Source organism: Pholcus phalangioides, unplaced genomic scaffold (assembly GCF_987345545.1).
Source record: "Pholcus phalangioides strain wild (caught in Gottingen) unplaced genomic scaffold, Ppha-v1.0 ptg000005l_1, whole genome shotgun sequence".
Classification (NCBI taxonomy): Eukaryota; Metazoa; Arthropoda; class Arachnida; order Araneae; family Pholcidae; genus Pholcus; species Pholcus phalangioides.
Window position 1 is genome coordinate 11,924,300 of NW_028301598.1, and position 27,128 is coordinate 11,951,427.

The 27,128-nt window shown below is 38.6% G+C and overlaps 1 protein-coding gene across 2 annotated transcripts in view; it reads left to right on the forward strand.

Annotated features, from left to right (window-relative positions):
* The first annotated feature begins 342 nt into the window (after positions 1–342).
* Positions 343–27,128, forward strand: part of LOC149086305 (uncharacterized) — a 190,067-nt gene continuing 163,281 nt past the window's right edge. For both annotated transcript variants that reach the window (XM_089232327.1, XM_089232328.1), the window contains exons 1-2: positions 343–584; positions 8,656–8,762. In XM_089232327.1, coding sequence (XP_089088453.1) covers positions 495–584; positions 8,656–8,762 — 197 coding nt within the window. In that variant the 5' untranslated portion in view covers positions 343–494. The remainder of the gene's footprint in view (positions 585–8,655; positions 8,763–27,128) is intronic.

Consider the following 27,128-nt stretch of genomic DNA (forward strand, 5'->3'; position numbering starts at 1 on the left):
TAATACGTTACGGCAATTTTTCGTGATGCAGCACCATCTAGTAGTGAAATTGTATACCACTCTACGACATGGTGATAAATATTGAGCAAACCACACGTTTTCATTGGTTTATTTTATATTGATTTTTAAAATGTGTCACGCACTGTTCTCCTACCCTGTATTTTCCATCGTGTTTTCAAAATAAAGCTTGGTAAAAATTATTAGTGTTTAAAACGTTCAATAGTTTAAACCTCTATTTTCAACCGCTAGATGGCCTCACGGGTAGTAAAAAGCGGATCGCTCATGATCCGGCTGACACGAAGATCCTTGTTCAATATTTTTGTATGACAACACAGAGAGCCCGCCGATGAACCGACTCTCTCTCTCTCTTAGCCTAATTTGAAGGCTAATAACGGATGCGAAAAACAAGCTATAAAATAGCCCAATTCGCACGATATATCCCATTTAAAGGATAGCAATAACCAAGAATCGAATTATCATCAATTATTTTTGGAATGATGGTAGACGTCACTCGTACTTTCAACGACAACATCAACCAGTACGATCACAAGGACGAGGATCTCAAAAGACCTCCATCGGAACAGGTAAAAATAATTATCATACTACTAATAATAATTATTATTTTGCTGTGACAACAACCTCGTGGAAATGGAAGTTATTAGAGAATTAATTGTTAGAATTTTTTGAGAATGTCATGGATCATGATATAATTTATTTGAGCAATCAATCAATGCCATCGTGAAATGACAACATGATGCTTTCGTGACACGGAGCCATCGCGACAGCACGAACTGGACTTGGCTGGCGCTAGTTTATGATGATGGCTATTATTGTCATTATTATGCATGAAGTATTGCGTTTCTAAATGTTATATTTTAGCAAGGATTAAACTGAGATTCAATTGAATGCAAATTGAAATTTCCATAAAAACGGAAGATATGTTTCAAGAGTGACTACCTGTTTTTATAACCGACCGAGTCACATTATTGTGACCATCTCCCATTTTTGATATCCACCCTGAGTGGTTAGTTGCATTAGTTGCACGAGCTGGAATCAGGGGGTCACGTTAACGTATGGGCTAAACCGGTCTTCTCCCGGGGACTCCGAAGGGGAAGCTCCCGCGATAATAATATCTGGTACTATGATTTTTTTTCGGAGACGCTTCAGAAGCAACTAACGGTACTATGTATTTTATTCTCACACCTTGATGAATGAGGTGACCATCCCACGATATTACCTATTTTCACGTGATTTTGGTCATCCCGACCTCATATCATATCATACCTCCTCTAGGATCCCGACTTTTATTGTAAAAATGACGCGTTTTTACGTATTTTCAACGGAGCCAACTTCTTATTCTTTATTGAAATCAAGGGCTAAAATTAGCTTCTCAAATCTTAATTATCTTATGATAGTTATGACTACAATATTTTTTGGATCAACCACTGTGGTGTTTTCTTTATTTATTTTTAGGGGTATGTTCCATTCTTTATACAAATACAAATACAAGGCCACAACAGATAAAATGCCCAACGAGGTGGCTGAGAAAAAGAAAACATATACATATATATTTCTTTCTTCGAGATTTAGTGTTGAGCATTTTATTTTACTTAATTTTTTTCGTACAATCTTTTACGTATATTTTGCATTGTAATGTAATTTACGTTATTTTAATTTCCTGTTAACGTTTCTCATTTTCTTGTTTTTTAAGTATTATTATCTAGTTTTTAGCAATAGTGATAGTATGCCTCGAACTCGACTAGTATTGTGTAGGGCTTGCGACGGGAGGTTCCCCTGATCTAGGGGGATAGTAGCTGATAGTTTCAACTGTAAGGGGATGTTTGGATAGGGCAATGATGGAACTCTACGTCGAAGTGTTACGAGAGAGTTGTTAGTTCGAAGTGTTGGGGTTTTAAAGGGCCCGCTTTTTTCGGAGCCACCTGTCGATGAAGACGCAATCTCCACGAACAACGACAGTTTAGAGGGTGAATAGGTGGTCGTGGATGAGGTAGAGGGGGATAGTGATAGGGGTTTAATCATCGGCGATTCTATGGTTAGGGAACTGGGGAACAGAATGTGTAGGGGTTTTCGGGGTTTCGAGCACTGTTGTCTTCCTGGGGGGAAGATTAGCAATGTTCGAGAAGCTTTTCATCGCCGAAAGTTGCCCTGACGGGTGATTCTGTGGGTGGGAACAAATCAGGTAGGAGCGAATATTATTGAGTCTCTGTCAGAGTACCGGGATTTACTATTATGCGCTAGGAAGGGGGGTTCAGATGTGGCAGCGATCCCAGTGCTGCCAAGGGGTAATAGGGGGTATAGGAATAGGATCCACCAATTCAATATAGGCCTGAAGGACATTTGCTCCTCACTTGGGGTTACGTTCTTGGAGCTTCTCGCACTTACCGATAGGGTTCGTTGGGATGGGATTCACCTGAATACGAGGTCGGGGAGTGCCTGGGAGGTTTACGATAGACTTAGGTCAGGTTTTTTACTTCCAGACCACGTAGATGGGAATGGGGGTTAGTTAATGATAATAATAATATTATTAATGGGGAATTACCCACCTCTGACTTGGATGGCTTCTCAATTGACACTAAATCACCGGGCAAATTAAAATGTGTGCTAATAAATGCCAGGTGCTTGGGTAATAGGAAAGATGTTTTAGAAACTATGATAGCTGTGTGTGGGCCTGGATATTATAGCCATTACAGAATCTTGGGCAAACGATGGGGATGAATCTTCTCTTACACATCTCAGGATACGACACTTTTCTAAGAAATAGATCGGATAGGAAAGGGGGTGGAGTGTTGTTATACGTGAAATTATGTTTGAAGGCTAGAGAGTGTAACGTGCAAAGAAGTGATATTGAAACTACATGGAGCTTGAAAACAAAAGACGTCATAAACTTATTGTTGGGGTTTGTTACAATTCACCTAATAGGGATCCAAACTACATCGCTAAACTTCATGATGAAACTTCCTACATTTATGTAAGCGTAAGAGCGTTGTAATATTAGGGGATTTCGATTACACGGGTATAGATTGAGAGAATCTTTCAGCTAGAGATCAATATGAACGGACTTTCTTAAGTTGGTGCTCGATACCTTTTTGTGTCAGCATGTATCAGAAGCCACTAGAGGTAGTGCTATTTTGTATTTAGTTCTCACTAGTTCCGAGGATGTTGTTGACCATCCATGTTTCGGTGGGGGGGGGGGGGAATTTTTTTCCAATGATCATCGTGTCGTCAGTTTTTTCTGTAAGTTTTCTTCGGTTAAGATTCATAACAATAATGTTTTCAGAAAACTAACTTCGATGTTTTGAGAGAAAGGTTAGCGGAAGTTTTCAAAGAGACCGGTTTGAATCAGTCGGGGTGTTAAGCTCGAGAGATTACTCCGACTCATCCCGGAGGACATACGGTATTTCTTGTAAATCGGACGCCGCAAATGCAATCCATCTCGCCGTAAGAGGAGAGACACTACTCGTGATTCAACTCAAAGACATTATTTCATGCCAAATAAATTAAATTAAGATCCCTGTCTAGTCTCCCACATAACCAGACTGGTTTTTTGTTAGCAACTGATTAACAAAATTAAGCTTTACATTTTTTACAAAGGTTTAAAAACGCAAAAAAGTATATACATATGTAGCAGGCCCACGCATGCGATACCTTTACATTTTTTTGCAGTATATCCAATGGCAATTGGAGAAATGGTCTTCATTGACGTCACTAGCTTCGTGCGGAGGCTTTTTTCTGTAGGTGGTGTTGGTTTGACGAGCTCCCTCTCGAAAATTTTAGAAATTATTATCGAAAAGCAATTGGTGAAGTGGCTAGACGAGAATAGTGTATTATCGGATAATCAGCATGGGTTCAGCAACGAAAAGTCACGTGTAACTAACTTCCTTTGCTTCTATGATCACGTGACTAAGGCTTTAGGTAAGGGCAAAAATGTAGATGATGTGTACTTTGATTTCCAGAAGGCATTCGATCGGCTCCAACATGGAAAATTCTTGAAGAGGTTACACGGGATTGGGATTGGAGGCATCTTGCTGAATTGGATAGAATCGTGGTTGACAGATAGGTCACAATAGGTTATGGTGAACGGGGAATTCTGTGATTGGACAGGCGTCACTATTGGAGTTCTTCAAGGAAGCGTCCTGGGCCCCATACCTTTTCAATAGGGGATTCCTAGCAAATTCGCAGATGACGTGAAGCTAACGGGAGTAATCGGAAATCAAAGCGATAGGGAGTTGCTCCAGACCAACTTAAACAGGATTGCAGCATGGGCAAATGAATGGAGCATGAGGTTTAGCGTTGACAAGTGCATGGTCGCTCATTTTGGTTCGAACAACCCACGGTTCTCTTACGAGTTGAATGGTGTCACTATCCCGGATGCAATTAGGGTAATCGATTTAGGAATTCTCATTGACGAGCGGCTTAGGTTTTCTGAACATTGTTCAGCGGTGGTCAAAAAATCGAATAGAATGCTTGGTCTCATTTTCAAAAAGGTCCCTTCGCGTTCTCCTAAAGTCATTCTTCCGCTTCTCTGAGGTTTAGCTCGTCCTGCACTGGAGTATGCCGTGAAGTTTTGGAGACCATACCCACAGAAGGACATAGACTTGGTTGAGCTTGTGCAGAGAAGAGTTACGCGTGTCCTTATTGGAACACGGGGCTCGAGTTATGAAGAGAGACTACATTTTTTAAACATGTCTACATTGGATGAACGCAGGTGTCGGGGAGACATGATCGAAGTGTTCAAAATTTTCTGTGGGATAGATAGGATGGAACGAACACACACACGCGCGCGCGCGCGAATTATTATTCACTATTCCGTCAATCGACTGCTTTTTGCTTTTACAAGGGGACATCACACCAGTATCGATTGGTAAGGGACAATGCGAGGTTATGGTGTCGCAGTAGAATTTTTCTCTGATAGGGTTGTTAATAAATGGCATAGCTTTACCCCGGAGGTAGTAAATTGTAACACAATTGACACATTTAAAAATAAATACGATGAACATGTTGTGGTAAATCGAGAAGCTCTATCCATACTTAGAATAAGACAACCATAAGTATTCTTATGGGCATTGCGTAATATTTCTTCATGTATATATGTATATATGTTTTTGCAATTGTATTTCTAATTGGGTTGCTGTATTTCTGTGAAATATATGCCATCCATATTATATCTTTTTCTCAGCCACCTCATTGGGCATTTTGCCTGTTGTGGCCTTGTATTTGTATTTGTATACTATTTTCACTTCTTAGAGATAAACTCGATCAAAGAATCGATGGCACTGTTCTCAAATTCGCAGATGACGTAAACTAATATCGGGAGTGGTCGGAATGAAAGTGATAGGGAGTTGCTAAAGGCCAACTGAAATAGGATTGCTGCATGGGCAAATGAACGCAGCATGACTTTCAGCGTGGACACGTGCATGGTGTCTCAGATTGCGTCAAACCATTTAGGAAAAGCATCATCAGAATATTATCTGAAAATCACTGCAAATATCACGTCTGGATAAAATTAATTATAAAAGCAGTTATGTTTTCCTCACCATGAGACTAAGACACTGAATATCTGCTAGTACTTCTATTCGCACATGCTGGCCCTTCGGCAGCATCCTAAAATGCCGCGGTTAGATCAAATCTATAAAATCCTTAAGACCGATATCATTCGCGTTATGTTGCGAAGCTCATGGCACCCAAGAAGAAAATTGCCGTGACAAATGGCCTTTGGAAATCACCGTGTTATATTATTAAATGTAAAATTGACCTTTAGAACATATAAATTTCTAAATTTTTGATTCGTGGCACCCTTGAGAATGAGACGTCAAAATGAGAATGCCAAATCACGTTGAAACTGTGCGAAATGTAAATCATTATAAACTTAATATCAATACATAAAGATCACTGATGTCTGATATTAATGTGTGTTGAATAAAATACACTGCTGGCCACCCAAATTGCAACACCAAGAAAGACAAGAGATATCGCAACAATATTTATTTTGTAGATAACATGTTGACCAAGCATCAAATGATTAAATTTATAGACTTCTGTGAAGTGTGGTTCCTGCCAAAATCAGTAGCCAGAGTAGCCGCCATTGTTGGAGATCACCGCTGCCACACGCCTCGGCATTGATTCAAAGAGACTTTGGATGTGTTCTTGGGGTACAGCAGACCAAGCAGCTTCCACGCGTTGCCAAAGTTGATCTGGTGTGGCAGCTGGGGATGTAATCTGGGTCAATCGTTGAGCAACCATGGACCACATGTTTTCTATCTGCGAAAGATCCGGAGAGCGAGCTGGCCAGGGAAGCAATTCAATCTGGCGATTGACGAAGAACCTTTGGACAATGCGTGCCACGTGTGGTCGCGCATTATCCTGTTGAAATATGGCTGTGGGCAAGCCCTGAAGGTAAGGAAGGACAACTGGCTCCAACACCTCGGAGATGTAGCGCTGGCTTTTAAAAGTACCGGCAATGCGTACTAGAGGAGTGCGAGAGTGATATCCAATACCGCCCCATACCATAATACCCGGTGCAGGACCAGTGTGGCGGTGCATAACGCAGCTGTTCAGCATCCTCTCTCCACGGTGTCTCCAGACTCGAATCCGACCATCGTGGTGTTGCAGACAGAAGCGTGACTCGTCAGTAAAGACAATTTCATTCCATTGTGCCGTCCACATCCTTCTTTCATCGCACCATTGGCGGTGGAGACGTCTGTGGTTTTGCGTCAAGGGTAATCGAAGCAATGGACGTCTTGCGGACAGACCACTCTGCTGTAAACGGCGTCGAATGGTACGCGCAGACACTGGATGATGCGGTACAGACTGAATGTGCTGTGCTATGGTTCGTGATGTGGCTGAGCGATCCGTCACTGCCATACGCACAATACGTCTGTCATCACGTGAAGTGGTGCACTGAGGTGGATGCGATCGAACACGTCGGTCCTTCGTACCCTCCTGCATCCAACGATCACATATCCGCATTACAGTTGTTTGGTTTCGTCCAACACGACTACCGATTTCCCTGAAAGGTAATCCGCAATCTCGGTAGGCCACTATCCTTCCTCTGTCGAACTTGGATACTTGATCAAAAGATGATCGCTGTTTTCTACGAGGCATAATTGATCGTTTTTTTGAAAAAACCACAAGAAAAACACAATTGCCGTACTTCAAATCGTCGAAATCTCCGAGCCTTAAATAGCGTTTTGAAGTGGCGCCACAGGCGCGCGTGATTTGCGTCTGCGCTGAAATTCTAATCATTTGCATATCTCACCTCCGCTAATGCATGTTGTAAATTTCATATTATTTGCATGCTTCCTTCAGGGTGTTGCATTTACGGTGGCCAGCAGTGTATTTTATGGCATCCTTGATACATCTCGAGGCACTTAATCGGCACAGTGAATTGTCGTGACTCACTAATTGTAGGTCACAGCCCCGTTACCAACAGCTAGGATACCTCGTGGAAAACCAACGCAACTCAAGGCACCAAAAAATCAACAGTGGCGTTTCACACCTTTTTTCAAATCATCATGTAGACTATAAAATGAAAATTATTGCAACAGTTTAGGTTTCAGAACACGAATTCTAAAGCGCTTTACATTCGTTACACCATTGAGAATGAGATTATGTTTTAAAATATCTCACTGCCTTTGTTACATCTCGAGGCACTTCGGAGGCACCTTGAATGACTGTGAGTCACAGCTCCATTACCAGAGCCAGGAACATTCTCCCCCAAAGATATCTTGATGAATATTGATCATTTTCACGGCACTAAAAACACAAAAGTGCCGTTGCACATCCATTGAAAATCACTGAGTTGGATTACCGAAATGAAAATCACTATGAGCATAGCATTTAGTCCTAAGAATATGACTTTTCAGACTTTTTGCAATTGTGGCACCCTTAGGGATGAGAATAGGATGTGGAATACCTTAAGGCACCCTAACTGATCTCGAGGAACTTCTGTGATGCATCATAAGGCCGTGGCACATTGATTGACTACCGCTACATTATAATGCGTTGATTATAGCCGTAACCGTATTTCCAGAATACATCTTGACACTCTTTCGGCATTTTATATGGGACGACAATATAACTTATCATCAACGATCGAATCACAACAATGAAAATTACGCTTGTCTTCTTAATTACTTGTATCATAGCTAATGTCAACTGTAAAATTTTGACTGAAAGAATTGAAAGAAATTCATTGCAACACTATAAAAGTGATCGGAAAGTTTATGGAACCGTAAAAGAATTATAAATAATTGTTGAGTAATTCATTCGATTGTTTACAAGACTACTGCTACTTAACCGTACATGAACCTCGTACACATTCCTCTACGGAATCTCTAACGAATTGTTACATGTCGGAATGTGCGTGTACGTGTTGTGAACCTAACATGAAATTTATTTCTGTGCAATACTTGTTATGTGTAGTGCTGTCACCTGTCATCAATTTTTATAACTATGAATGAAGTGAAATGATTGAAGATTTCACCGTTGTAGTCCTGTTGCTCTCTGTGGCGAAGCTTTTAACGAGAAGAAAAAAGAAGTCTCGCCACAGAGAGCAACTGCTGTGATAATTTGCATAAATATTTATTCGTAATTATTACTCTAATTAATTTTTTAATTCTATTGTTGCTCGTGAAGCTTGTGGAGCTGCACATTTATTTGGTCCCCAAAGAAAAGTGGCTCGAGAAAAGAAAACTCGCCAAGAATCAAGCCGTCGACCACACAATATCTGTTGGATTCGTCCGGTAAGTAACAATCACTTTATTACTCAGTGTTGTACTTTGGGTTTCCATTTAAATTAATCCACATCGCTGTTTTTAATCCGTAACGATTCAAGAATGCTTTGATATTGATGCAATTTAATTTTTTTAACGATCCGAAAAAGACGAAAAGTCTGTTGGGCAAACCTCTCAACTATCGATAAAGCGATTGTTGAGAAAAATAACAACAATGAGCGTGCGAAATCTATACTTCGGTTTCAGAAACAAAAAAATTACTGTCGGATAAGTGAAAAATAAGAATGTTATGATAAGAAGTTATGAAAAATAAGAATTATTGTTAAACTGACAATAGTTTTGATCCATTTCTTCGACGAAATTGTTGGTGTCTTTCAAAATGAGGCTCTTCGGCATTTAGGCATTGTTAACGACCATAACGACGATAAACATTATGTTTATCACCGAAAGTAATGAAGGGGGAAAATAATTTGATATTAAAAAAACCACCATTGTTGGCTCAAAAATCTTCTGATTGGAAGAATGAATTCAATTACTCGATAAAAAAAATTATAACCGTTGTTGATGAAAAAATATACCCATTGTTGGATGTAAAGCCATTGTCGAAAAAAAATGAAACTATTTTTGGATAAAAAATTTCAACCTTTGTTGGATAAAAAATGCAAACATTGTTGGATAAAAAGTGCAACCATTAATTGATGAAAAATTGCAAAAATTGTTGGACAAATAATATATAACCATTGTTGGATAAAAAGTGCAACCATTAATTGATGAAAAATTGCAAAAATTGTTGGACAAATAATATATAACCATTGTTGGATAAAAATTACAACTATTGCAATACAAAAAATTACAACTATTGCAATACAAAAAATTACAACTATTGCAATACAAAAAATTACAACGATTGTTGGATAAAAAGTGCAACCATTAATTGATGAAAAATTGCAACAATTGTTGGACAAATAATATATAACCATTGTTGGACAAATAATATATAACCATTGTTGGACAAATAATATATAACCATTGTTGGACAAATAATATATAACCATTGTTGGACAAATAATATATAACCATTGTTGGACAAATAATATATAACCATTGTTGGATGAAAAATTACAACTATTGCTATACAAAAAATTACAACTATTGCTATACAAAAAATTACAACTATTGCTATGCAAAAAATTACAACTATTGTTGGATAAAAAACAATCATTGCCAGTTAAAAAATATTGCAGCAATTGATGAACACAAAAAAAAGAGATATCAAGAATCAGCCATATTGTTACGTGAAAGTACGACAAAAATCATTGTTTAACATAAAATGTTGACGCCATTTTTTATTGAAAAAAATGAAGCCATTGTTTTTACAACCACCTCGTTGGGCATTTCGTCCGTTGTGGCCTTTGTAGTGGTACATAAAAATAAGATGAAGCTGTTAAAAGAACAACGAAGTAATTTCTTGGTACACTTCCGCAAGGTTGGAACTCGAGGTCGAAACGTTACACGAGAAAGTTAGGGTTTTAGAGGGCTCATGTACAACGGAGCCATCTGTCGTCGAAGAAGTTTAGAGGGTGAATGCGTTGTCGAACATGAGGCAGAGGGGGGTGGGGATAGTGATGAGATTTTAATTATCTGGTATTCTATGGTTAGGGAACTGGGGAACAGGGTGTGTAGAGATTTTCGGAGTTTCGAGCGCTGTTGTCTTCCTGGGGGAAAGATTGGCAACGTTCAAGACGTTTTTCGTAGGCGAAAGCTCCCCGGGTGGGTAATCATGTGGGTGGGAACAAATCAGGGAGCAGCGGATATAAGGGAGTCTCTATCGGAGTACTGGGACTTGCTATTATCCACTCTGGAGGCGGGTTCAGATGTGGTAGTTATTCCAGTAGTGCCAAGAGGTAGTGGGGGGGGGGGTATAGGAGTAGGATCCACCACTTTAACTTGCAAGGAAAGGGTCCGAAGGTGTCGTCCTCAAAAAATTATGAAAAAATTAAAGTGCATTCATCTCACCCAGAAATACAAACGAACGAAAAAAATTAGCGGCGGAGGTCAATTATTAAAGACGCAAAAAACTGTTAAAAAAGAAAAGTTGGCTACTCATCGCCTTTTGCTCTTCTTGGCGATATCTATAAAATGTTCTTTTAACTCTCGAGCTCCTTTTTTCGTTTTCTGTTGAATACTAAGCGAGGAGAAGAAAAATAACGGGAGAGAGGTGGGGTGAGGAAATTTAATATGACAATATATAAAAGAAAGCGATGGGAGACAAAATAGCATAATGCATAAGCAAAACGTTATACTTTTATTTTTTAAATTTAGCGCTTTCGTGCTGCGCGCGTTTTTTTTCTTCACCTACCAGCTTCTCTCTTCTAGAAACCAGTTATTTCTTTTCCCTCCCCCTCTTTCTTTGTATATGCTGTACCTGATCATGTGTTGTTTGAATGTCTCTAACAGCACCTCCTAGAGATAGAAGGCCTCTTACCTAGACTACCTAGCAAGTTTGCCACATTTTAAAACACAGCATCCTATTTCGTATTTTGGCGTAGATCTTCCTGATTGGCTCACAAATACCACATAGAGATTGAATGTGGGGCACAGAAATCGCCAATTCTGAGCCCGATTATTTCTTTTGCTCACAACGATGATACTGGCACACGAGCAGGGAATTTTTTCTCCCCCGAATATTTTGAAGGAAAATGGACTACTTACTGATGTCATAAGCAGAGTGTGGAGGCCTTCTATCTCTAGGAGGTGCTGCTCTAACACTCTAGAGTTGTGGTATTTTTGTCATTCTTGGTCTCTATTGACGTTAAAAATATTAATATTTACATTTTTTGAGTGACCCATAATAATTCCGCCGAATATTTTCATATCTTTGTGCATATTTTAATGAGTAGAATTAGTGGTAATTCTTTTGAAACTTTTTGAGGATGATACCTTTGGATTCTTTTCTTGTCACGCCTGAAGGACATTTGATCCTCACTTGGAATCACATTCTTGGAGCTTTCTGCATTCACCAATAAGTGACTTCGTTGGGATGGGATTCACCTGAATACGGGGTAGGGGTCTGAGAGGTTTACGATACGCTTAGGTCAGGTTTTTTACTTCCAGACCACGTAGACGGGAATGGGGGTTAGTTAATGATAATAATAATATTATTAATGGGGAATTACCCACCTCTGACTTGGAGTAGCCTCCTGCATCCAACGATCACATATCCGCATTACAGTTGTTTGGTTTCGTCCAACACGACTACCGATTTCCCTGAAAGATAATCCACAATCTCGGTAGGCCACTATCCTTCCTCTGTCGAACTTGGATACTTGATCAAAAGATGATCGCTGTTTTCTACGAGGCATAATTGATCGTTTTTTTGAAAAAACCTCAAGAAAAACACAATTGCCGTACTTCAAATCGTCGAAATCTCCAAGCCTTAAATAGCGCTTTGAAGTGGCGCCACAGGCGCGCGTGATGTGCGTCTGCGCTGAAATTCTAATCATTTGCATATCTCACCTCCGCTAATGCATGTTGCAAATTTCATATTATTTGCATGCTTCCTTCAGGGTGTTGCATTTACGGTGGTCAGCAGTGTAGCTAACTCTCTGATTCACGGATAGCGTGCGGAATATTTATCTTGAAAAGAAAAGAGCATTCAGATAGTATAAAAGTAGATGAGGTGACTTGTCATTGTTTACTCATAAAAGAAGGACGTTAAAGAAAGGATAAAAGACAAAAAGCGGAGTTGAATCTAGGTTGGTAGGTAATATTGGCTCTGACCCAAAATCATTTTCTTGTACGTCAATAATGAATGTAAGGGGACAGGTGGCCCTTTCTCAATAGTAGGGTCTAGGGTAGACAGCAATGTAGGAATGTGTTGGGCTTTTAATGATTTTTTTCGCGTCAGCTTTTAATAGAGAAAACGATATTCAACTTATGGGTGTTGCATGAGGGTAATGAAATCCTCAACGATATTCGAGTAGAAGATGTGGAAGTCTAAAACTTTTAAAAAATGCATGTGCTAGCAAAGCACCAGCACCAGATGATATATTTAGGGAATGTGCAAATGAACTATATGGGCAAGTTACAAAGATCGACAGGGGTAGTGTTGCTGAGGGTATTGTCCCAGGGGATTGGAAGCTTGCTAATGTGGTTCCTATATTTAAAAAGGGTATTAGAGAAACCGTGTCGAATCGTTCAGCAAGTTTGACGAGCCTCCTCACGAAAATTTTAGAAATTATTATCAAAAGGCAATTGGTGAAGTGGGTAGGCGAGAATAATGTAATGTCGGATAATGAGCATGGGCTCAGGAAGGGGAGGTAATGAGCAACTAACCTCCTTTGCCTCTATGATCACGTGACTAAGGTTTTAGGAAATGGTGAAAAAATCGATGTTGTTCATCTTGATACCCACAAGGCATTCGATTGGGTCCGTCATGGTAAACTCTTGAAGCGTTAATATGAGATTGACATTGGTGGGGGGGATAAGTAACTTGTTGAATTGAATAGAAATCGTGGTTGCGAGATAGTTCACACTGGGTTGTGATCAACAGGGAATTTTTTGATTGGACAGGTGTGAAGAGGGCAGTTCCTCAGGGAAGTTTCCTTTGGCTCATGCTTTTCCACTTTTAATCGATTAACTCGATCAGAGTATCGACGGGATTGTTAGTAAATCCGCAGATGACGTGAAATTAATGGAGGTAGTCGGAAATCAAAGCGATAGGGAGTTGTTCCAGACTAACTTAAACAGGATTGCAGCATGAGCAAATGAATGCAGCATGATGTTTAGCGTTGACAAGTGCATGGTCGCTCATTTTGGTTCGAACAACACACGTTCACTTACGAGTGGGATCATATTACTATTACGGATGCAACTAGGGTCACCGATTTGGGAATTCTCATTGACGAACTGCTTAGGTTTTCTGAACATTGTTCAGCGGTGGTAAAAAAAAAACGAATAGGACCATAGAATAAATGTGAGTGAACCACCGAGTAGTAATATGTGATTACGAAGGATTGATTTATACAAATGGTTTTAAATGGTAAAATTTGTAAACTAAAACCCGGAGCTTTATTTGAAGATATTCTAAGTGAGAATGAAATTTTAAATTTTGATCAATATATGCACCAAGATATTTTATAATAATATATAAATTTGATCAAGAGTTTGTGCATGTACATGAGTTAATGCAGGAGAAGAGTTGATTATGGAAAGGTGGATTAAAACCGATTAGCTAAATATATTTGTTAATGAAATGTTAATAAATTTAGTTTTAGAAATATTTATCTCTCAAGGATGTTATCAAGAAACCAATTTCGAAGATTTAAAAGGTCACTGTTAATACTATACTGTTAATGAGTGTTGTTAATGACGGTTTGGTAATTTTCTCCGGAATATAAAGTCCTAGTATCATCAGCAAATGCTATTATTTCACCAGAAATTTTCACATGTCATTATAAGATTATAAAAAGTCCTATATATATAATAAAGAACCCGCACTCATAGTTCGAAAAATATGTGGTAGATGGCAGCACTATAACAAGCATTACACAGAAACAAGCTTCTCGTTAGGTTCACAACACGGACATGCACATTCCAACATGTACCAATTCGTTAGAAGTTCCGCAGAGAAATACGACGAGGTACATGTGTGGTTTAGTAGTAGTAATCACCATTCCACAAAGACCCTTACAACAATAGCACAAACCAGTGTTTCTCAAAGTGTGAGCCCATCAAACAAGGTTTCCGTCCAGCCGAGAATATTAGTATGTGCTCACACAATGGTTAGAAAGAACCAGCTTCTACCCAATTCATTCAATTATTAGTTTCACAAGGGTGTCGAGAAACATACGTTAGCCATGGTTCATACCAGTGTCGTATTTACAGGGAGGGGGAAGGACTTAGCGTGGCCCTCAGCTTAGCTTAGCCCAGGGCGGCAAGTCTGAGATATGAGTGAACGTAAAAATTAATAGAAAGCAAGAGGGGTAACAAAAATTCTATAGCCCATCATAAATCCACCTCTGCCCAGAAAACAAGGGACTAGGTCAGTGAGTGACCATGCGAGTGACCTAAAGAGTATGCAAGCATGCGAATGACCAAAAGTGTGAACTAGAGAACAAAAAAAAAACAGGTCAGTGAGCGATCAAAAGCGTGACTTCGAGCGTGTGCAATCTTGTGAATGGCAAAAAAGAGTGGCCTAGAAAACGAAGAAACATGCCAAGGAGTGATCTAGATCATGTGCAAGCATGTGAATAACCAATGACAAAAAGAGTGACCTAGAGAGCAAGGGGGTCAAGTTTAGTGAGCGGTCAAAGAGCGACGTCGAGCGTGTGCATGGATGTCATAGACCAAAACAGTGTGCAAGCATGTAAGTGACGAAAAGAATGACCTAGAGAATGTGCAAGCATGTGAGTGACTAAAAGAGTGAATTAGAGAGTGTGCAACCATGTGAATAACCAAAGTGTATGCAATCATGTGAGTGACCAAATGAGTAAACAAGCATGCGAGTGACCAAAAAGAGTGACTTAGTCACACAGTCGTATTTACAGCAGTGGAAGCCAAGCAGGGTATAGCACAGGGCGGTGAATTCCAGGAAATCGGACAAGAATGGAAGAAGGACGGAAAACTCGTAAATCTACCTCTGGCCAATGCTCAAAGTTTGAGCCCTTGACTGAATGGCCACCCACTGGCCACTACATACCTTAATGATCGCAATGAGAGGAAGCTAAGGGCGCGAAAAGGGTGAAAAACGTTGCCGTCACAATCGCGTCAGATGATTATCGATTTACCACGTTTGAAAATTCTTTGGATAAGCGAACATATTTTTATTGGTCAATCTTGCCATTGGGTCAAGCATGAGTAGGCCGTCGTCTGGCCCATTCTTTGGCATTTTCTCACGTGTAACCAATCATACGTTTTGTTTTTCATGGGCGATGATTCGTTGGCGTCATTCCAGCGGTTTCAAATGGCCCCAGGTTCAAAGACACCGAGGAGGACTTTGAACTCAGGTTTATTGTCAAGGGACCCCACCCATCGCATCAAGCATGCGAAGCACGCGTTTCTTTCTCTTCTTATCGATTCTTTTCCAGCTTTTATTGGCGATGGACATCGCGAATTCATCGACTTTTTCGCCACCACTTTGGCGCGAAATGTTTTCTGTTTCCAAGAAACTGTGGCGATACAGTAGCCACCACTGATAACCGTCACACGTTTTTCTGTTTTCACCATAGATGGCGCCACAATGCTATACCGAAAAATCCAACCACCACAATAACTAAGACAGAACGCTAAAAGAAAAGTAACAAAAATAGAACAAATACTTATATCCGTCTGCCCTCGTTATAATAATTGTTCCGTTCCCCGCCAGTTTCATTGCATTGTGGCTTTTGCCTGAAGCATGTCGAAGTTTTCTTTGACCAAAAACCGTATTTTTTGTTACATTTATTGGCATTTCTGAAAGCTTTCTTAGGTTTTTTTTTCAGCCACCTCATTGGGCATTTTGACTGTTGTGGCCTTTGTATTTTTATTTGTTAAAGGTGCTGTTCCGCGAAGTACATGCCACCCGGTACTTTCTTTCTGAATGGAAGAGGTAACAACCAACCCCCCCTCCCCCCACTTCAGTACATGAGAATATCTGATCATTCGTCAGGATTTTACAATTTTTAAAGTTTTAAAAAAATACATAAATTTCAAAAATTTAAATTCAACATTTTTTTAAAAAATACTTCCCATTATTCAATCGCCAAATCCGAGGTTCATTTTATTAGCACCTGTCGAGTAAACATTTCTGCGAAATTTCAGAATTTTTGGGGCAGCAGTTATTTTCAAATCTTACGGATGAGCTCAAAACGTGCAATTTGAGAAAATCCCGTTCAAAGCGTTTTCTCTTGTGTGCGTTTACACTTTAATTCATTATTTCTTTCTTTTATTATGAAAAACAAATTAACCGATTGACGCGAAATTTTTTGTAATTTATTTGCGATTGAATGAAATATTCTTTGAAGTCATTTTTTTGAAAATTCGACTTCGGGTGTCGCGACACCCCATAAAGGTCCTTTTATAAGGAAGTTATAACGTGGAAAAAAAAATGAGTTCCCGGTGCACGATGGTCCAAATCGCGAATGGAGTTTCCGTATCGAGAAAAAAAAATTGTGTAGAGAAAGGTCTAGTGTATCTTGAGGTGGTATTTCGTGACATTTGTTTACATCGGGGTCAAAGTGATAACTTACTGAAATAGGATTTTCGCCGAAATGCCGCGAAAAACTTTCTTCGCTTATTCATAGGTTTTGTTTGAGTGAAACCGCAAAATTCTTTTTGTCACTCGTTTTTAGGTTTCTTTTCGATATTCTTTGTTTTTTTTTTTTCAGTTCTTTGTAGAAAAATTGTTTTAGAAAATGTTACTTAAAGTTTTGTTTAACTTTTGTTTATGTTTTTGAGTAACTTTAAGCACAAAAAGTGACTTACTAAAAACGTTCATCTTTGTTCAACCGTGGAAACTTGTGTAAGTGAATGTGTCGAATGATTCATTGCCAACAGTTTTCTTGAAATTTATTTTCGTGATTTATTATTTTTTACCTATGACTACATAGTGCTAATGGTGTATTGAGCTTGCCTTTTAAAAAGCCCAAAGCGATCAAGTCATTTAGGAAAAGTCTATACATACAAAATTTAAACTTTCCCTCGAGTTTAGAATTAAATTTTGTCTGAATATGAAGAAACGTTCAATAAAAATCACCTTTTAGAAAATTGAAAATCATGCAACAAAGCCATATTGTGTTTCCTCGAATGGATCGTTGTGATTACAAAGAAATGTCAATAAATCATGGAAAATACTCTATAAATATCAGTGCAGAACTCGAAAAATTTCCCAAGACATTGACTTCACGAGCAAGAACCCTAAAATAGAAATTTAACACACGATTATGAATTTCACCATGCATATCACTTACTTAAATAAACTTTAAAAGAGAAGCCTGGTTGCTGACGATTTTTTTTTTTAATTTCTTAATTTGTAGAAAACGCACGCGAAATCGGTAATCAAAAATATTCAGACTAGGTTTCGCAATTTTACACATTTTATTCCTGAATTGTTGAACTGAGAAAACAATTTTTTTTTTAGAATGAAGAGCTTGATTTTTTTCAAGTGCTCCGAAAAGAAATATTTTCACTGCCGTATTTTTGTTCAAAATACTGCAGTGAAGTTTAGCATCATTACCTATTTCAATATTTTCGTTTTGAATATGGGAGTAATATTATTATTTTGAGTGCAACCAAAATCATAGAAATAACAAACATCAGAAAAACTGAAAAAAAAAAATTAATTAGCAAAAGTAATTTTGGCTTTAAAATGCAGAGAATTGCGAGGAAAAAAAACATGGTAATCGTGTTAAAATAGTTTTAAAATTACCAGATGTTATTATTACAGTAGAGTCCGGACTATTCAGCCTAATGTGGTAGAAGGCAGGGCCGTATCAAGAGCATCATGGGCCCCCGGGCCAAGTGGTTTTTCTGAGGACGTACCAGGTAAATTCTAGAAAATTTGAACCAAATCTGATTTTTGTGAGGCCTCTCTTCTCTTGAGGCCCATGCATTAAGACGGCACTAGTGGAAGGGCTGGGCGGATATAACAGAAAAGCCGGATAGGCAGGAGTTCTATAAATGTTCACTTCCTACCCCCCCTCCCCCTACCATCAAAAATAACATTTTAATACCAAAAACCGCTCCTATTAACATTTTGTGACATATGGAATGGATAGGATGGACCATGAACTTTTAGTACACCGCCAATCGACTGCTTTTACAAGGAGACACCAGTATCGATTGGTGAGGGACAATGCAAGGTTATGGTGTCGCAGGGAATTTTTCTCCAATAGGGTTGTCAATAAATGGAACAGCTTACCCCCGGAGGTAGTAAATTGTAACACAATTGACACGTTTAAAAAGAAATACGATAAACATGTTGGGGTAAATCGAGAAGCTCTATCCATTCTTAGAATAAGACAACCATAAGTATTCTTTATGGGCATTGTATAATATTTTATCATGTGTATATATTGTTTATAATTTTTATTAATTGCATTTTTAATTGGGTTACTGTATTTTTGAAATATATGACATCCATATTTTTATGGGTATCTGTTTATCAGCCACCTCGTTGGGCATTTTGCCTGTTGTGGCGTTGTATTTGTATTTGTATAATGCAGTTTATACATACATATAATGCCCTTTTTATACATAAATGTATGTGTTACTGCCAAAGCCAGCGAATTGACCAATTTCGTTGTAAATTATTTTATTTTTATATATTATTATTATTTTTTATTGCCCAGAACACAACACATAAAACATACAATCAAAACAACAGAGAAAGACACAAAAAGTAACCTTACGATGACACAGACACTTTGTGACCACAAGAAATAGAAAAAATTCAATATAAATTAGATTGAAGAGTTAATTGGGTTATGGAACAGCCTTGTTAATGTACTAATTGGTTAAATATTTTATAAAGTCAAATATATATATATTCAACAAAAATTAAAAAAAATTAATTTTAAAATTACATTTTTCTATATACAAATACAAAAACAACGCCACAACAGGCAAAATGCCCAACGAGGTGGCTGAAAAAAAGATGCCCATAAAAATATGGATGTCATATATTTCAAAAATACAGCAATCCAATTAAAAATGCAATTAATAAAAATTATAAACAATATATACACATGATAAAATATTATAGAATGCCCATAAAGAATACTTATGGTTGTCTTATTCTAAGAATGGATAGAGCTTCTCGATTTACCCCAACATGTTTATCGTATTTCTTTCTAAACGTGTCAATTGTGTTACAATATATCTCTCGGTTATCCTTCCTTTTTAAAATTCTTTCTCCACGGTCATTTTCATATCGACACCTCGAACCTTCTAACTCCGGCTTCATACTTTTCAAAAAGAATTAACCATTCACAAAAATCGAAACCCATCTTTGCATCCACAGACTGTTTCAAATTTAGTTTCTTTCCTCGAACAATAACCGACTGGAACAACCTCCTCCCAAACATTATTGATTGTGAAACAATTTCCGATTTTCTTTGTGACATCAATCATCTCTGCCTAACTTCATCACCGTATTTCCTTGTATAGGCCTCGGCCAACCAATTTTGAATAAATAAATACCTCCGGGGGGTAAGCTATTCCATTTATTAACAACCCTATTAGAGAAAAATTCCGTGCGACACCATAACCTTGCACCTCACCAATCGAATATATATATATATATATTAGGTATTTTTTAATTGAACAAAAAATATACATGTATATAAATATAGACATATATAAAATCAGTCAGTTGGCGTACACAGAATTCACGTACAATCACATATTCACACATATTTTTCAGTTGATATTGACAGGAAGTTTTTGGTATGAATTATTTATATTGTGTTGTGTTTTATGACCTATTGTTGTTGTCGAGCGAGACTAGGGTTTATTAAGAATGTAAATATATTGTGGTTAGATGTTATGTTATTATTTGTATGATTAATTGCGTGGTATTGGTTCATTATTTTTGGGGCGGTATATCTATAACAACTCTTTTCGAAAACGTTTTATTTCTTTTAATATAAGTTATTCAATTTAAATGAGGCTCTGTTTCGTTTCATTTCTAACCATTTAGTGTTTAAGAATGAAAATTTTATTAGGCCTGGCCAATGTCCGAATTTCGGGCTCTCGCCAGCCAGTTCGTGAAGTGCCCGGAGATCCCTGGCCAAAGTCTGATAACAAAATGCGTGATCCGGGGGTCATCGCCAAGTTCGCGTAATTTATCGTGGTAATTATGTCCACGTTGGCTACAGCAACCCGTCAACCGGAGTCACGATGTGGCGATCGTTCTTTTTTTTATTTCGAAATTTTACGGGGAAAAATTATAAGCCTATATTATTATTTTTATTGTTTTTTCCTTTCAAATTTATCTTTTTTTTCTCCCGCCACGTAAAACAATTTCAATACACCATGTAGCCACGTATCACACGTTGGCGATGGAAAAAATAGATTTGGTTCTTACCGGACCTTCTTACATCAGCACATCGAACTTTTTCCAGGGATCTCCGGCTACCTCGCGAATTGACCGGCCAAATCTGGAATAATTTCTGAAATCTGATTTTGGCCGAAACTGTCGGCCAATTCGCGAAGTGGCCGCACTTCGGGCTCTCGCAGTAACATATACATAATATAAATGTTTGTTATGTACGGTACTGTACGTTTTAAATATTTATAGATAAAAAGGAAGCCAAGAATATAAATATTGTTACGAAAATTGTGTAAAAAGTTTTTATTTATCATTAATTATGCCATTTTTCGCCAGTAAATAGTCATCATCTCACGTAAAAATTAACGCATTCCTCTGTAAATATCGCCGAATTGGCAATAAACTTAGCGACAGCTCTGATGATTTGGCGACGTCATTTCGCTAAGAGACTAGACCGGATAGTACGGAGGTCGAATAGTCGCGAACCGGATAGTCGAGATGCTATTGTATTTGTTTATGATTCTCAGTATGACGTTGATCTACATTTTTGACGTGGATCAAAAAGAATTTTCAATTTATGCCTTAGTTTTTGAGAAATATTTTTTTTTCAATGGTATATTTTGTATGGTAATCAACGGCTATTATTGACCCAAAAAACACACACAAATGGTTGCTCGATCAATCGATCGCTCTAACTCTTCACTCGAATCTATCGCAGGATCAATGGGCCCACTTTCAATCATAATTAACATGGTCTAAGATAATGATCCCGGGCTCAACAATACTATCCTTTAACAGCATTAGACGTTGGAAAAAAATGGCAACCCTCCCTTCCATTCTCGCGTGTGTGTAAAACTTATTTGACCTCTTTGTTTTATGTATAATAATAATGGCAGTCAGTCACTCACTTACTCAATGCCAATGCTACAGGTCCTTCAGACGGGATGGATGTCGTGTTTTGAGAACTGTCACCATGGACACCGAAGACATGTATTGATGATTTCGTCATGTCCACGAAAGTTAGTCAACTATCGCTGACACTCACTAACTATCCGAAATGGCGGCTAATTTCCTTTTCATTCGAATGAAGATTAATCGATATTCTTCAAGGTTTTATCAATTAACGTCATTCTGTTCGTCCATTTTTGGGTTAATGATTCTGAGTACAATGATTGTCTTAGATGGTGATTATTTTGAGCTTATGATGATGATGTGGTCCCATACGGGCCAGGGCTCTGAGTTTTTAACTCCAGGGCCTTAAGCCCCCAAATTATTGAAGACACTATATATATAATTCTGAATTTTAGATCAATAATTTTTCTTCTGATCTGAATTTTTAATCAGAGAAATTGTTCAAAAATTCAATATAGAAAAATTGTTACACACTTAATTAAAAAAAATTGTTTTAGATTTAATAAATTCTGAAACTTCTCTTGATTGATTCTGAAACAATTTGTCTTAATAAATTTTGAAACAATGTCTTAATTGAAACAATTTGTTTTAATTAATTTTGAAACAATGTCTTAATTGATCTGAAGCGATTCTTCCTAATTAGTTCTAAAAATATTTTCTTAATTATACGGATTCCTGAAATCACAAATTTTTTAATGACAGTTTAGAATCGATTAATTAAAGTACTTTTTGCATAGCCTTAAATTTTTTTAAAACTGTCTTTATGTTTTTTTTTCGCTTGTTTTGGCTTCTTAAATCCCCCTCCATTTTTTTTATTCAATCGCATTCAACGCGGCCCCCAAAATTTTGAAGATGGTTCTGCAGATGAGATGTTTGAAGAATAAGAAAAAGGCTTTATGCCAAAGGTGCTTAGCCTTTAGTCGAATGCGGGCCACTACATCGGTTTCAAACGGGCCACTCAATTCAGTAATCTGGGAGTGCGTCGCCGGTCACACTTGAGTGATCTGAAACTGTGGTGCAAAACATTTAAGTGATTTACAAATATGCCGCGAGTCACTCAAGTGATCTGTAAACGTGCCGCTTAGTTCGCTTCTTACAAAATTAGGTTTTGATGTCACGCGCCACATAGGCCCACTCCGGGAGCCACATTTGGCCCCACAGGCCATGAGTTGGGGCATGCATGATAATTTACTTCTATGGTTATGTGCGTCCAAGACTTTCGGAAAAGGCAAAAACGTCGATGGTGTTTATCTTGATTTCCAAAAGGCATTCGGTCGGGTCCAACATGGTAAACTAAGAAGCGTTCACATAAGATTGGGATTGGGGTTGAATGGGATAGCATCGTGGTTGAGAGATAGGCCACACCGGGTTATGGTGAACGGGGTATTTTCTAGAGATTAGACAGGTGTCAAAAGTGGAGTCGCTACGAAGTGTCCTTGGCCCCATACTTTTTCACTTTTTATCGATAAACTCGATCAGGGTATCGATGGGATTACTAGCAAATTCGCAGATGATGTGAAGCTAATGGGGGTAATCGGGAATGAAAGCGATAGGGAGTTGCTCCAGACCAACTTAAACAGGATTGCAGCATGGGCAAATGAATGAAGCATGACCTTTAGTGTTGATAAGTGCATGGTCACTCATTTTCGTTCGAACAACCCACGTTTCACATACGAGTTGAATGGTGCCACTATCCCGGATGCAGCTAGAGTCACCGATTTGGGAATTCTCATGAACGAGCGGCTTAGGTTTTCTAAGCATTTTTCAGCGATAGTAAAAAAAATCGAACAGAATGCTCGGTTTCATTCTTTAAACAGGGTAGGTCTCTTGCGTTCAGGTCTCTTCCAGGTCTTCTTCCCAAGTCTCTTTGCGTTCTCCTAAAGTCATTCTTCCGCTTTTCCGAGGCTTAGTTCGTCCTGGACTGGAGTATGCCGTAAGGTTTTGGAAACCATACAGAGGGATATAGACTTGGTTGAGGTGGTGCAGAGAAGAGCTACGCGTGCTCGCGTTGACTCACAAGTCTTGAGCTATGAAGAAAGATTTCGTTTTTTGAATATCTTTACATTAAAGGAACGCGTAGGTGACAGGGGGATATGATAGAAGGGTTTAAAATTTTTAACGAGATGGAGATGATGGACCATGAGTTATTAATAGACCGTTAATCAACTGCTTCGATAACGGGACATCAGTATCGTTTAGTAAGGGACAATTCCACAATGTGATGCCACAGGGAGTTTTCTATAATAGAATTCTTAATAAATGGAACAGCTTACCTTCGGGGGTCGTGAATTCTAGAACATGTGACACGTTTAAAAGGAAGTACGATACACATAAATCGAGAAGCTATCCATACTTAGATAAGACAACCTTATAATCTCTTTAATAAGCATTGTGTGCGCTATATAGTATTAATCATTCGTTTTTTCCTTCGTAATATATGCTTTTATATTGGGTTGCTGTATTTTGGTTTCCATTTGGCATTCATATTTTTATGGGCATCTTCTTTGCGCCACCTCGTTGGGCATTCTGCTTGTTATGGCGTTTGTATTGGCATGATTCAGTGGTTCTTTTCTGTACTCTCTCTCAACCGGGATCCGGAAATTTCGCCCCCGACTTTTCAGTGGCTCATTTCTGTACTCTTTCTCAACCACGTGTATATCCGTCGGTAGTTATAGCTTAAAAAATCGTAATCCAGGATGAGACGAACTGAACCTGCAAAAAATAACTTTTACAAAAACACCAAGAATTTAGTTTAACCTTTTACCTGCCGAATTAAGATTTGAATTGATTTTCTTAATTATTTTTCTGTCCCTCTTGATCTTTTAGATTAGGAACATCAACCATAAAGTCATAAAATTCATAGGGGAAAAAATTCCTGTATGTTTTCTAGACTTGCCAATGTCTTGTCCATAGAAACAAAATTAAAATTTAAAACAAAAAAATTAATTTTATTCTTCCTTAAAAATAGGGGGATTTAAAACATTTATATTCATAGCATAAGTGCTGAAATGAATGAAATTTTTGTTTTGTAAATTAAGATTGGAATTTCTATATATTTTTTCTAATAAATGAACCGATGTTCCCAACTGAGAACATTGGCCGCTCAAGCATGAAACCGCGCATTTTTCTCTGTATTTGCTTTCTTGAAATCGTTTTCCAAGGTTTGCATTTATACACACACAGGCACTTTTTCAATTACTATTTCCTAAAATTTTTGTGGAAATGTTGTTCGTGTCAAAATTATTGCAGAGGCGTATTTTAATGTTTATGCCTTTTTGGTTGAAGCTCTCGTTAATATTTTATTTAAAAAATACTGTCTATATGTTTGTGAGACACACTGTATAAATTACAGCTATCAGAACTAGACAGTATAATATTATATTGTAAAAGAAAAAGTGTTTGGTGGAATCGATCTGCCGCCATAACAGTCATCATCCACAACGACTTCCTGGAAGCATTTCGATTTTTTTGCTGCAATCAATCGAAATAGCGGTCTAAATACGGGACGATCCAGGTATTCTCTCTCCGGGGCAGAGAGTCGGGTGATAATGGGCACCGGGTACGATTCCCTGGAGAGACAGACAACAGACCTAATCTGGGCAGTCTGGTGCTAGGTGTGTGTGTGTATGATGCCTGTTACGTGATTGATGATGGTGTCCGACCGATACTATGTTCCGGGATCTGTGTATTGCCCCAAGGGAATTGAGATCATAATGATGTAGGTCGAGAGAGAAAGAGAAGCCATTACTCCGCCTTCGATGTAGGTACACTAGTGGTACACAATGTGCACTACCTGGTTATAAGGACAGCTTTGAGATTGAGAGGATCCGATCAATAGTATGGACTTGGCCCTTTGATTCCTGTGCGTGGCACCTTGACTACAACGTAATATTGTGACATTATGCCATCACGGACTGCTTTGCTTCGACCTTTCTGTTTCAACGTGATCGGGCAGCAGCTTGTACTGCCTGTGCCGTACGCGGATCCCGATTTCATCTATGTTGACTGCAGCAGTTCATCACCACATGTGCTCTTGAGTACGTGAAATGTTAGTGTGTGACTGAGAGAGTGAGTGAATGAGCTAAGGGGTGGCTTAGAGGGTGAGTGAACGAGGTAGTGGGTGACACACAGAAAGTGAGTGAACGAGATAGCAGATGACCGAGTTAATGGGTGACTGAGAGGATGAGAGGGTAAATGAGCGATTAAACGAAGCGACGACCAAGTAAGTGACCGACTGAGGGAGCGAATAACTGACCGAGAGACTGAGTGTGCGTCTGAGAGAGTGAGTGAATAAGTGAATGAATGACGTGAATTAGCGAGTGATTGTCATGAGTAAGCGAGTGATATTGTCAGATTGTAAACAAGTAGTCGAATGAGTTAGTAAGTGAGCAAGGGAATGAGTTAGGGAGTGAGCAAGGGAATGAGGTAGTGAGTGAGCAAGGGAATGAATTAGTGAGTGAGCAAGGGAATGAGTAAGCGCGAAATGGACAGAGTGAGTGGTAAGTGAGCGAATAAGCGAGTAAGTGAATGAGTGACAGAACAAGTGACCGAGTGACTGAGTTAGTGTGCCATTGAGAGAGAGAGTGAATTAGTGAGCGATTGGGTAAATGACGGAACGAATGAATAACCGAGTTTATGAATGCGCTACTGTGCAAGTGACTCAGTGCGTGTTGTGTCTTTCTTGAAAGGGTGTAGAAGACACGTTCACACAAGTTAAAAGAACACAAAAATCAAAGTTCAGCCAACCACTGTAAGACAGATGGCAGATAATTGGAGGCCTTCGAGATGACATTTTATAGTGTTTAGTTCCGTCGATGTTCAATGAATGGCGCAATAAAGATAATCAAAAAGAGCTTAGGAACTTTTCTCTCTTCTACACATTGGTGATAAAACTTTTGTCTGGGAGTTATTTGATGATGACGGTGTTATCACGCGATAATGTCTTTTGCACCATGTCCGGCACGAAAGTTCGCTCGCATCCGAGTTGAAACAAGTAAAACTCGGAGTCCGTCCTTCCAAAAGAAGAACTTTTCAGACTCTCTCCGAGACATCATCACACAGCATTGTTCACAGAAGTAGGTTAATTAATGAAGTAGTCACGCGCGGGTTTCGAAAACTAAAGACGATCCAATCACGCGACGTTTTCTTATTCGTCTCGTGCACATGGAACGTTCCAGAACCAACTATGAATACATAAAGAAAGTTCCAAAACGCCTTCACGTGCTCCTAAAGAAACGAATTTTGAATATTTTAACGATAAAGGGAAGCACTTCCGCCATTTACTCAACGTGACAGATTTCAACATGGACATTTCATGGTGGGTTCATTGACCTTTCCTCCAATTTTCTTCCTTATTTTTTGTTAATGTCCATTTGTAATAGATTTCTTCCCGTGGAAATTTCTAGAAACGTCAACCGCGAATGACAGCATTTTCG